The sequence below is a fragment of the Pristis pectinata genome, chromosome 11 (genome assembly GCF_009764475.1).
Source record: "Pristis pectinata isolate sPriPec2 chromosome 11, sPriPec2.1.pri, whole genome shotgun sequence".
NCBI classification, from domain to species: domain Eukaryota; kingdom Metazoa; phylum Chordata; class Chondrichthyes; order Rhinopristiformes; family Pristidae; genus Pristis; species Pristis pectinata.
In genome coordinates, this window is record NC_067415.1 from 51892833 (window position 1) to 51906409 (window position 13577).

Genomic DNA, 13577 nt, shown 5'->3' on the forward strand with positions numbered 1-13577 from the left:
CAAGTACACTCAACAGGTTTCTCCAGCACTGGCTTCTTTTCATCCTTCCCTTTTTGATTACCTCCCAATTTAATCTCCGGTTTACCTGGATTGTCCTTATAACTCTTTTGAACGGTTTTAGGTGGTCTCTATTTGGATTTATGGGTTAAAGCATAATCATCTGCCAACCTAGCAATTTCTTGTAAAGTTTCCACTTCCTTTTCATTTAAATATGTTGTTATTTCAGCTGGGACACATCTTTTAACGTCTTCCACTAACATCAATTCTGTCAATTTATCATAATCCCCAACTATGTTTTTAGCCATGCACCATCGTTCAAAACATATTCTCTTTCCATTGGCAAATTCCATGTACATCTGATCTGCAGATTTCTTCAAATCTCTAAATTTTTGCCTATAAGCTTCAGGTACCAATTCGCAGGCCTTCAACACAGCTTGTTTTACTTTTGTATAATCAGCTGCATCCTCAACAGACAAAGCAGAATAAGCTTTTTGAGCTTTACCTTTAATTACACTCTGTAATAAGAGCCCATCCTTCCTTTGGCCAGTTTGAACTCACAGCAACCTTTTCAAAATGTTGGAAATACTGATCAACCTGATCTTCCTCAAAAGGAGGGACTAATCGAACCTCCCTACTGGCTAAAAAACCATCATCAGAATCAGAACTCTTTCACTTCATTTCTAACTCTATCCTTTTCTGTTCCAACTCCATTTTCTTCATTTCTATCTGGGCATTTATCTTCCTTTGCTCTGCCTCAGCCTCAAACTTCAACTGAGTTAGTTCGTTCCCATTCAGCCTCTATCTTTGCCAGCTGCAGCTGTGCCTCAGAAATCGCTGGTTCACTGCCAGGAAACTGTTTTAATACCTCCTCCTCAAACACCTTTTCCACATAATGGCCAGCTATCAGTCTCTGAATATCTGCCTTTCTCATAAATCGTGTTACTGCCTCAAGGTGTAGCTCTGCAGCAATTTTCACCAAATCAGGCTTCCTCATCCCCTCCAGGGGTGGGTTTTTTCAAAAATGTATCCATTGTTGCTGGCTTCCACACACACAATCCAATTTAAAAAGAATTTATCAGACCGACCACAATCAGTCGTCCACTAAGACCTCAATTTGTTTGAACTTAGACCACCCTTGTCAATCTTTGGATTGGATACCGGACGAGCCCCCAATTTTGTTACGAACCAGCAACAAAAGAAACACAGAGTCATGATTCCGTGTTAAAAACTACTTTATTAATAACTACTTATGATAATAAGAAAAACAAAAGTAAAAACGTTAGAATGTTAGAAGTAAAAATGTTAAACCTTGAACATTAACCCCAAAACTAAACTTGTCATGTGTGTGTGGTAAAGTCCCAAACTCCAAGTCCAGGAATGGTTCTTAAAGTTCAGTTCAGCAAGCCATAAGGTGAAACATGAGCAAAGGCTTCTTCAACCACCACCGTTGTCTGAAGATAAGATGTAGATGTAGAGAGAACATAGAGAGTAATTATGAAATCCAAATGTTCCACGATGGAACCCAAACGACACCTCAGTGTTTACTCGGTAGTGACTTCCTCACCCCGAGAAGCATCCGAATCGTGGCCGTCCACACAAATAGCTGTTTCCCTCTACAGGTCAGCAACAAAGTGAACTCCACTGGATTACTCCCAATTTCCATACGTGGATTGTAGTAACAGACACAGTTATTGTTTCTCATCCATCGACAGAAAACTAGCAGGCTGGTGTCTCTCTTTTTTTCTCTCTCTCTCCTCTGACTGACTTCTTCAACAATGTCATTACGTCCTTTATCTTCTGTTGACGTAAACATGCAACACACACCACTATGCGCTATCTTAAAGGGACATTCACCTAGTCCATAACACCTACAAGAACATCACTTCAGGCGAGAGATGATTACATATGACAGGGTCACATCTGAGTTTATTTTTGGAATTAGGCTAAGGAAAACCATTTTAATTACTGTTAATTATATATTCCTCCTGCTGTTTGATTGTTTTAACCGTAGTAGCTCATTGACATATGATAATGCAAAATGCGGTGGACACTAGAAATTGGAAATAAAACAGAGAATGTTGGAGATACTCAGCAAGACAGGCAGCAGCTGTGGAGAGCAAAACAGAGTGAACATACCGGGTCTTTCATTTTATGTCACCTGACATACTTCCAGCAAGTTTTCTTTTTCTAACAATGAAAGGTAAAACGAGATTCTTTTTAACCTCATGTGCTTTATTATTTAATGGCATGTTGTATGAATGGCTATGAATGACTATTTGACTGGTGAAGTTGGTAAGTGTTTCTCATTTATTTACATAGCCCCTGAGGTATAAACTACAATAAAATTTAGTTTCAGTGCTGAGACATTAGGAGGTCTGTTTTCCTTCTAGTAACAATGAACGTTAAGGTAAAATAAAACCTGTCCAATATTTCAGATTGGGGTTTCTCACTAGTTGAACAAAACTGTTCATCACATCCATATTATCATCTATGTTTCACTTATTAATACCCAGAATTACTTGATTTTTCTTCAAGAATCTTCCTAATCCATAAAAGGATTTCAGTATTTATCTCAGCCATGATGTCTTCTGCTGCTCGTCCTTTAGCTTCCATTCCATGGCTAGCTCCTTCTACCCAGTGTACTTTGGCATCCAGTGAAATTTTGTTCAATATGCGTTCCAATAAATCCTACATGTTCAAATAATTTTCAGATTATTAAATAAAACTTCCAGTATACGTTATGCAGTGTAAATGGATATGACAATGAATCAAACAAAAGCAGCATTGTGTTTTTCAAAATATCTTTCAAACCATTCTAATGGCTTACTTTAAATCTTTTACTCTGCTTTATATGTTTCTTTCATTTAACCAATTAATTTATGAAATATTTTATCTACAATAACATTCTGTTCAGTCTGTCTTATTTATTGCCAATGATTATCCCCAAAATTAAAAGTTCCTTGTGTTCCAATTATGGTTAAGAATGAAACTTGCAGCATCTCACAAATGAAGCATTGATCTGCATCAAGCAGTACACAGTAGAAACCCTGCCAGAGCTAGCATCCAAAATTAATTTGCCTGTGTGAATTTTCAACATTACATATGCAGTCCAATGATATTGTGTCAAACAATTGTGTAGTAGGAAAAGAAGACTGCATTAAACTTTACTATTGCTACAAAACCACCAATTTATGTTATTGATCTTGTGTTATTGTGTAGGGTGATAACCTATTTTAAGAACATTTTTCAAACAATCGTTTCATAAAAATAACTATAGCAATCAAATTAATGCAAAGCTGTCCAGTGGTTATCTGTCACTATATCTATTTGTTATAAACAAATCATTTATTTCACTTTGACTCACTTTCTCACACATTTCATCTGCTGATCCAGAAACCAGAAGGATCGGATGGCGTACAAGAAGCAAGTCCTCTGATCGAAGTTTATTGTGCTGTTTTGGAGGGTGCAGTGGAAAAGACAGACAAATGAGACCTTGCACAAACACCATCTGGGGTGTCCTTACATTGTTTAACGATACTGGCAGCAGCTCTAGATCCCATGGAACGACCTACGTAAGAAAAATTCCTTATGCATCCACAATTCTGATTATGAAAAGTTCTTTTGTTTAAAATACTTAATCAATTACATGCAATGGGAATACAGGCAAAGTTTTCACCTACCCCCAAGAAACCAGCTTTTCACTTTATATTCCGTTGAAGATTTTAAATATTCCTGCAATAAATTATTGTCAAAGATGCCAAGTTACTACTGAAAGTGTGAGAAATTTTAAAATTCTTAAATAAAACTTCCAGTTTAAGTTAAACTGTGTCCATAGAGATGACAGTGAATCAAATAAAAGCATTATGTTTTTCAAAATAGTCACCAAACCATTTTACTCGCTTACTTAAATACTTATGCAATTTTACTCTGCTTTATGAATTATGTCCCTCTAACCAATTAATTTATGAAATACTTTATCCACAATTCTCGTCAGCATGTCTTAACCATTATCAAACAAGGTATTAAATAAATATTTCTCATCTGTATTTATTATGCAGGTCATGTAAGGTAAGGAATTAAGGGAAATGAAAAGTGATGTACTGGAACATCACAACAGAGGAGGTGTTGGAGGTCTTAAGGCAGGTTTAGGTGGATAAAGCTCCTGGGCCTGATCAAGTGTATCCTAGAACATTGTGGGAAGCGACAGAAGAAATTGCAGGGGCCCTGGGAGAGAGATTTGCATCATCTATAGCCACAGATGAGGTACTGGAAGACAGTAGGATTGCTAATGTTATGCTTTTATTTAAGAAGGGCTGCAAGGACAAGCTGGGAACTACAGGCCGGTGAGCCCAACATTGGTGGTGGTGGGCTGAGGGTCAGGATCCCCTCCACTGGAGGGGATTCTGAGGGTCAGGATCTACCCGTATTTGGAAAGGCAAGGACTGATAAGGGAGAGTCACCACAGCTTTGTATGCAGTAAATCCTGTTCTCAAATTTGATTGAGTTTTTTGAAGAGGAAACAGAAGATTCATGAGGGCAGGGCGGTAAATGTTGTCCACATGGACTTTACCAGGGCCTTTGACAAGGTCCCACATGGTAGGCCAGTCTGGAAGGTTAGATCACATGGGATCCATAGAACAGAGAGACCTCTGGGTACGGGTACATTGTTCCCTGAAAGTGGTGGCATGCGTAGACAGGGAGGTGAAGAAGGCATAGGGCACACTTACCTTCAGTCAGGCATTGAGTACAAGAATTGAAATGTCATGCTACAATTGTACAAACCATTGGTGACACCACACATGGAGTATTGTGTGCAGTTCTATAGGAAGGATGTCATTAAGCTGGAAATGGTGCAGGAAATATTCACAAGGATGTTACAGAGTCATAGAATAGTACAGCACAGGAACAGGCACTTCAGCTCACAATGTCTGTGCCAAGCATGATTAAACTAATCCTTTCTGCCTGCATGTGATTAATATACCTCCATTCCCTGCAATATTCATGTGCCTATCAAAAAGCCTCATGAATGCCACTATCGTATCTGCTTCCATTCCCACCCCTGGCAGTGCATTCCAGGCACCTACCACTCTCTGTATTTAAAAAAAACTTGCCCCACACATCCCCTTTAAACTTTCCCTATCTCACCTTAAAGCTGTGCCCTCTAGTATTTGACATTTCTACCCTGGGAAAAATTATACTGGTCGTCTACCCTCGAGGGCTTGAGTTACAAGGAGAGGCTGGGGCTTCTTTCCTTGGAGCGCAGGAGGTTGAGGGGTGACCTTATAGAGGTATACAAAATCATGAGGAGCATAGGTATGGTGGATGTTCACAGTTTTTCACAGGGTAGGGAAGTCTAGAACTAGAGGACACGGATTTAAGGGAAACTTTGTCACATAGAGTGATGGGTATATGGAACAAACTGCCAGAGTGACATACATTGTCAAGTTTCGCAATTGAATAATACGAAGTTGGATTCAGTATCAGAGAGTCAAAGCCTGTGAAATAGGAAGTACTAAATCAATAAGAAGGAAAATCCAAATTTGTCTGAATATTTTTTCTAAACAATAAAATATATTAACAATCTTACCACAACTGCTCTGTAAGCTCTAATTCTATAGTCCAAGTTGAGGCCTTTGCAGGTGAACCTAAGGCACAGTATCCCATTAGATGCAAGAAATTCTGTCGTGGATACCAGCTGATGGAAGTTCATGTCTCCACCTGCACCATGAGTAAGGATCACTCCATGTGTGAAAGGAACATTTGGAATTGTGTAGATTGCGTCTAGGTTTTTTTCCCCAAATGGTATTTTTAATTTGACCTGAAAAATTAAAGCACAAAACTGTCATTTTTTGTTACTTGCAATAATACAATAAAAATATCTGAGAACAAAGCAAGGAAACCAATGCACAATTTACAGCCTTAAAATATACATTACTGTTTTTGCATGAAAAATAGCATTGCAAAGCTGAAGTGAAATGGAAGGATAGTGTGGAAATTGTTTTTCATAAAACATTGTTTTTTTTTCCCCAAATCAGATAACATAAATTTCCAACCTCAAATGTTTCTACTTAGTAAGAGTCTACCAAAGCATCTCATTATTAGGAGCAATCCTCTTTCAACATTGTTATAACAGCACCACTGTTGAACAAGTTTTGAATTTTGCCAATTAGCTCTTCAAATATGTTGATCTCCTCTGTGATATTTCTGTGTTACATTTTCTTCCTGGCAGCCTGTACAGGGAGAAAAAAAATTATCAGCATGTATCAGATGGTTTAGTCCAATCTTCTGGTTCAATATATGGAAATGAAGTAAATATTTCTCTGGCAGAAAAATCTATACCAAGAGTAGTTTGATTGTCATTACTATTAATAATGTTTTCACTGAAAGAAGGTGTCAAGAACTAGGGAACACTATTTGAAGATGACTGGCAAAAAAGCCAAAAGGGACATTCAGGGGAATGTTTATGGTCTGGCATGCATATTTAATTGTAGTGGCCCTAACAGGTGCTGGACAAGTATCTGAAAGGAAAGAATTTGCAGGGTTGAGGAGAGTGGGGGTGCAGGACAAGCTGGATTGGTCTCTTTCCATGCTGTAACCATACTGTGGTTTAGTGAGATAATGCATTTTTTTCCACAAAATGGATTGGAAAACCTGTTACAGAACCATGTTTTTGTCATCTGACAAAATACATCATCTTGATCAAATTCACAGAGGTGGTGTTTTCCATTGGTGGTACATTCACCACTGCAAAGCACACATCCCAGTTACCTAAATGCTGGTTGACAAGAATAAATCTCATGGACTCTTACGTCTGTAGGTATTTAATCAACTAAAATGATGCAGTTTACCAGCACTGATAAACTCTGTTCAATTTTTCCGTTGGAAAGTAATGGTCCCTGGGATTATCAGTAACTGGCCTGGCCTAAGATCCTAAAACATTGCCCAATCGGACACAGCATCGCAGTGTGAACCCACTTGAATGAGGGTTTGGGGTGCCAAAGTTGCAAGGTCAGTGACTGAATTCAAAGGCTCCATCAGCAGCCACGCCGTTTTGAAGCCATCAGTTTGCGTAAACACTACATTAACACCAACCCTGAAACTTCAGCATCGTTGTTAATGAAGAACATACTACTCCCCTCACGCTTTAAAACCTAAACTTCAGTAAAATAAGAGCGCAGAGCAAAATGTTCACATGTCGAGAACAATTAAGATGCACACCGTTTCATACGACACCAAACCCTTTAGCTCCTGCATTGTCACCGCACTTTGCTGCAAGTTTCTTCGCCAGTTAAAAAAAACGCACATGCGCGTCCAAGAGCAATGCCATTTGCCAACCCAGACGTCAATTATCTCTGAACAAGGAATTTAACTTCAATAGAGAGCACAGTCTTTGCAATGATTTTTAATTTGTAACCTGTAGTGGGATAATATTTCCAAATGCATTGTTATATTCAACAGTTGGTAAATTATTTCATATTGTTCTTGTAGTTTAGAAGAATGGGAATTATTTTATTACATTGTGGTGCCTGAACTTCGTTATGACACTATGCTTACATTTTTTTTACTGAGCGTTAGTATATATAGTTTCCATTTATGAATTAATTTTTCATAGTATTTTCTGCTTGAATTTGGGATTTGTTGCACTTTGTTTGTAAAATCGTTAACTCTAAAACTGCATATTTCAGTTTTAAATTGGAAGGATCTCGGAGTTAAATTCTGCAAAGCATTCAATAAAACCGAACTTCCGGGTATCCGAACTCAGCAGCAGCCCGCCTCCTTCAGACTTCCCATTGTGTCGAAATCTCAGTCTCTATATCTTCACTTTAATTTTGTTTTCAAAGCTAACAGCTGGAGAACAACAACACGTGGCTGCATAAAATTGCCTAGTTAATAAATCAATATCCCACACTAACAGGACCATTGGAGGTAGTAATGAAGAGGGATAATAACGTGAATGGTGTGAGCACAGTAGCGCAGCAGGGAGAGCTGCTGCCTCACAGCTCCAGCCAGTCCAGTTCAACCCTGACCACCAGTGCTGTCTGTGGAATTTACACGCTCTCCCTGTAACTGTGTGGCCTTCCTCCAGATGCTCCCGTTGGAAAATAAGAATATAAGAAAATAGGAGCAGGAGTAGGCCACTCAGCTTCTCAAGCCACCCCTGCTATTCAATATGATCATGGCTGAACTGTCCCAGGCTTCCTGTTCCCATCTCTTCTGTACCAGTTCCCCATATTCCTCAATTCCCTGATCTTTCAAGCATTTATCCACATGTTCTTCAAATTCCTCCAGTAACATAGCCTCCATAACACTCCAAGATACAGAATTCCAGAAATCCGCCACCCTCTGCAAGATGAAAAGGGGGTTTCAGACCATAAGCCAAAGATGGGCAAGTAAGTAGGTTTATTGACTACTGTAATTTGTCCTGAGGGGAATGGTAGAATCTGTGGGGAGTTGATGAGAAGATGGAAATTAGTGTAAATGGGTGCTTGATGGTTGGTGCTGACCTGGTGGGCAGAAGGTCTTGCATCTGTGCTGTATGACTCTCAACGACTATGATGGCCAATCCTCAACACAGCCTCTATCCATTTTGACAGGACTTGTGCATAAAACTATTCAGTAGGTTATACCATGTAATTTTAGATGATCATTAAGTCTGATGACTACGGTTCCAGCATTATCAGACCTGAGGGGCCAAACGGCCTACTTCTCATCCTAATTCATATGTACATGTTGCAGGGATTTCAATGGGACATTTGAAAACATGGGAAAAATGATCCTGCACTGAATGATATTTCTATCTGCAGTTGAGATAAATAAGACCATGGTCAGAAACTACAAGTACTAAAATGGAGCCAACATGAAGATATCAAATTAAAACTAGTTCAGTGGTGAACTATTTAACCTACAGGCTATCTTCTCCTCCTCTTCCCTTTCAGCATTCCAAAGGAACTGTTCCCTTCATAATTCCCAGGTCCACTCTTCCGTTTCCCCCAACCACACCCCATTTTACTGCACTTTCCCATGCAACCTCAGGAGATGCACACCTGTCCTTTAACCTCTTTCCTTCCCACTAACTAGGGACCCAAACTGTCCTTCCAGCTGAAGCAGTGATTCATAGCAAGTGCACTACATTCAGTGTTCACAAGGTGTCCTCTGTCCACAAAATGCAGAATGGGTGGCTGCTTTCAGAGGACCTGTGCTCAGTGCCCAGAAGCAACCCTGTGCTCACCTGTCATTTCAAACTCTCCATCCCACTCCCACTCTTACCTTTCTGTCTGTGGCCTCCTGCATATTATAACAAGACCCAACATAAGTTTGAAGAACAGCACCTCATCTTTCACCTGGGAATGTAGCAGCCTTCCAGATTCAATATTGAATTAAACAGCTTCAGGCAACTCACTCTCCTTGTTTTATCAGAACTGGTTAGTTCTGTTGTAGGGCATCCATCTGCAATATCGGATCAGTTTTTCGTCTCTCCAATAACATGACCTGACCTGCTTAGCATTCCCTACGTGCTGCATTTTGCAGCTTTTATATTCCTTTGTTTGTGTTTTTTCCTTAATTGTCCTCATCTCACAGCTTTTAAGTTTCTTTGCTCATGTTATTCCTCTCTAACTTCCCTCATTAACCTAGCAACAGTTTATCAACAGTTTAGCCCTTTCAAAGATATATTCCCTTTGTCCTATCCATTCTCCCCTCCCCCACTCTCTGCAATTTAAAACTAACTTGGTTTCTCTCTTCCCCAGCTCCGATATAGGTTCTGCAATGTGAAATGTTAACTCAGATTTTCTTTTCACAGATGCTGCCTGACCTGCTCAGTGTTTTCAGTATTTTCTAATTATATTTTAAACTAGGCTTGGGACTATCACAACATCATTGATGAAATGATGAAGCCTGCAGGAACCATTGGAGGTTCCATTTTAGTTTAATAGAATAAAGGTATTTTAAGTAAAGAATACTTTGATGAAATATTACTTAATCAAAAAGCAAAATACTGCAGTTGCCAGAAATCTGAAATAAAACCAGAAAATGCTAGAAATAGAGAGCAAGTTAAACAGCAGCTGTGGAGAGAAAAAAAAGTTAATGTTTCAAGTATGCAAATCCCTCCCTCCATGCTACCAGACCTGCTGAGTATTTCCAGTATTTTCTGTTTTCAATCTATTTTAATCCCTTTTTTAAATAATGATCCAAAGAATTAACATTCTGTTAACATAAACTTGACTCTACTTCAAATCACATGTATAGTTGTTACTAACACAGAAATTCTTTTGTTTCAAAAATATATTTACTAATCCTTATTTATTTTGCTACTGTGACTTTGAAATTTGAGGATATCATAAGTAGGTTTGGGAGCCACCTCAAAAGTGGACTCATGTAACTGCTTTGTTAAATATATATGGCATTTTATTTTAAAAATATTTCATGATTAATCCCAAGATTTAAATGCAAATACATGTAGTGAGATAATGATTGATAATGCAAACAAAGAAAGTTATGCTTTTATTTAAAAAAGATTAATAATCAGCTAACCACTTCATAACATCAAATATTGTGACAATATTATAAAAGCACCAATGGTTACATTTTTCTTTGTTCAATTGTGCTTAGGATTAATACACCTGGATATCTTTAAAATGTCCCACTTAAGAAAAACTGAGAATGTGCACATGCATATAGCTCTCACTCGCACATGATTTACTTGAAGCTAATTCAATCAAACCAATAAGCTATCCAATGTCAAACCTTCAGGTGTCTATTTTAAATGTAATCGTGCATGGATAACAATGCAGCCAATTACAAATGGATCTCTGGAAACAAAATAGAAAACATATTGTCCTTAAGAAGTTTTAGTCTTCCAATTCATGAACCTTTTCTGGCATACTCACCTATTTAATATGTAAGCAGGTACATATACCTTAAAGATATTGTTATGTTTGGAACAGAGCATGTCGTTACTTTTTTCAGTCAACTAAACTACTTCAGTGGCTATAGATTAATAAGCAAATACTTTATGCAGCTGAATAACAGTTTTGTGGCAACTATGAGGTATACCCTTTTTACAATAGGCCATCAAATCCTCTTCTTCAGTGGATGCACTTTAGCAGCAGCCTGGACAGGATCCTCTGGACGTTCCTGAATTGCATATTATTGAATGAATATTGATGCAATTACACTGGAATCCAATAGCTTGCATAACCCGGTTGTTCTATTGTCCTCTTGACTTTTCGGGTTAAAGTTCATCTCTAGACTGAAAACAAAGTTAGGTAGATAATTTTAGTGTCTGTCATTAGTGGGACAAACAATTAATGTTCTTTTAAACTTGAAAACCAAAGTAAATTGATGTTAAAGTCCATTATAAGAAGACGTAGCATCTCCACATCAAAACAAAAACAAAATCATTATTTTATTTCTAGACAATGAATTAGAACTCATGTGACCCAAAGCTATAGAAGCATTTGGGAAACACTTTCCCAAACTAGATTAAATGCAAAAAGATCTAGCAAAACACCCCTAAACAATGGAAAATATTTGAACAAGTGTAAAAAGTATATAAATTAAATCTGTTCCAGTTAGGAAAAAAAATCATAAATTATGTCTGGGTTCTACTGATAAATGAAGAAACTAAAACAAGTTTGCAACTAATGTTAGAATATTTAGTACTTACAAGCAGATAATAGAGGTAAAAGCCAGATTAAATATTCTGAATACATGGGAAAGCTACAAAGAAATTTAGAAAGGTATAAATAAAGAGACAGCAGTAAAAACAGATACAACAATTAAAAAGCCTTTAGAAAAATTAGTGATAGTAATTGGGCAGTGAAGATACAATTAAGCCCACTTAGGTAAAAGGAAAATTTGTGATGTAGTTTGAGGGAATACTGAAACTATTAAATAGGCAAATTGCCTCAGTTTGCAAATGTGTTTAACAGTTACACTGTAGAACTACCAAAGGTAGTTGCAGGATAGTTAATGGATGTGATTTAAAGACAGAAAGTTCTAAAGAAATCTATCAAATTCTGATGGTTTATATCTAAACTGTGAGAATCACGGAAAGAAACAGTGGAAACTTTGACAATTACTTTCAAAATTTCTTTGGACAGCAGCATATCCAAACTTCATAGCTTAAGACTCTTGAGAACTTAATCAGAATGCATCTGCCAGGAGGTGTACAGTTCCAGGCTCTTCATTTTAGAAAGTTGTGACACAGTGTCGGGAATGAAAGGTAAAAAAGGTTTGGAATTTTTCTCCACAGCTGAGAAGAAAAATGGTGGCCTGAAAAATACTTTGTAATTCTATTAATTATTTGTATAAAACATGATTATCATAAATTGTATACCAAATAATGGATTCCGTAGTTGACAAGTGACTGAACACATTGTAGCAGTAAGTCATAAATACCAGAAAATCCTGGTTTCAGTTCCCAGTTAACACTGAATCGATATTCCTGCACCTAACTGTATCCAGTGACCCTGAATGAAATTTGCTTAAACATAAACATGTTGAGAAGACAAATGATGCTTCTAGCTGAACTACCTGGCAGTCATAAGTAATTTTAAATACAAAGAATGGGAACATCAATAATGTACCAGAGCAAGACTGGCATCCATGGGACACATTCCACAAGAGTTAGCATTATCAGTAAAAGAGGCAAAATCTGGAGAATCAAATATGTGAATAAAAATATCCCAAAACATCAATGTCAATCTCCACTGGAGAGGACAAAATTACAAATGCAATCCTACCAATTTTTCCAAAATCATGCCACATTTTGCCCTTGAAACCATTGAGGCATGCACTTGCTAGATACGATTTGCAACCTAGTGGTCTTCTGTCTAAATCTACCACAGACGTTATAGAGCTAAAGATCACAAGGTCTGTAGATTACTATAAGTTGTTGATTCATTAATATCAGTCAGGAAAGGGGTATTGCCAACTAAATTTAAGAATGTAATTGATGACACCCAGCAAAAATATATCCCAGTAATGAGGAAAGATTCTAAGAAAGGGATGAATCAACCACGACTAACCAAGAAAGTTTAGGAGTGCATTATGTTGAAAGAGAAAACATACAATGAGCTGAAAATTAGTAGTAGACCCAAAGACTGGGATAAATGTAGAATCCTGCAAAGGAAGGTAAAAAAGATAATTAAGGGAGAGAAAGTAAACTGTGAGGGCAAATTAGTGAGCAATAGAAAAACAGACAAGCAGTAACTTTGAGAAGTCATTTAAAGATGGGAGGGGAGAAGGCAGAAAGATTAAGAATAGTTTAGAACATAGGGTATAGATGTTAAGTTTAAGTACCACTGATTGAAATAGAGGGAGGGATGAGAATGGATAGCATGAGAGATCAGATTGGAGGAATAAAGCAAAGAAACTATACACTTTTAGGAAGAGGATTTCTAAGTTAATCCAAAAGTCAGTGGATAAGTGGGATCTGGTGCAGTTTTGAGACTATCGTGATTGAAGCTCTTTTTTTGTATCAAGGAAATCGCTACAGAAACCACTTGGTGCAGCAAGAACAGTCAAAAGTGGAATCAGTGACAGGGATGTGGAGTGTCATGTAGGAGGCAAATGCA

General features: G+C 37.7%; 2 protein-coding genes across 6 annotated transcripts in view; both read right to left on the bottom strand.

Annotated features, from left to right (window-relative positions):
- Positions 1 to 572: 572 nt before the first annotated feature.
- On the bottom strand, positions 573 to 7274 carry tex30 (testis expressed 30). Its single transcript, XM_052025623.1, is given in 6 exon segments — positions 573 to 2688; positions 3365 to 3503; positions 3505 to 3568; positions 3681 to 3732; positions 5588 to 5818; positions 7219 to 7274. Coding segments are annotated over 6 exon segments (708 nt in total). The 5' UTR covers positions 7255 to 7274; the 3' UTR covers positions 573 to 2502.
- A 3213-nt stretch (positions 7275 to 10487) lies between these two features.
- poglut2 (protein O-glucosyltransferase 2) overlaps positions 10488 to 13577 on the bottom strand; it is a 57034-nt gene continuing 53944 nt past the window's right edge. For 3 of the 5 annotated variants that reach the window (XM_052025616.1, XM_052025614.1, XM_052025611.1), the window contains 2 exons: positions 11666 to 11718; positions 10543 to 11248 (listed from right to left, as the gene is read on the bottom strand). In XM_052025616.1, coding sequence (XP_051881576.1) covers positions 11146 to 11248; positions 11666 to 11718 — 156 coding nt within the window. In that variant the 3' untranslated portion in view covers positions 10543 to 11145. Of the gene's footprint in view, positions 11249 to 11665; positions 11719 to 13577 lie in introns of all 5 variants that reach the window. The other 2 variants (XM_052025613.1, XM_052025615.1) reach the window with 2 other exon arrangements.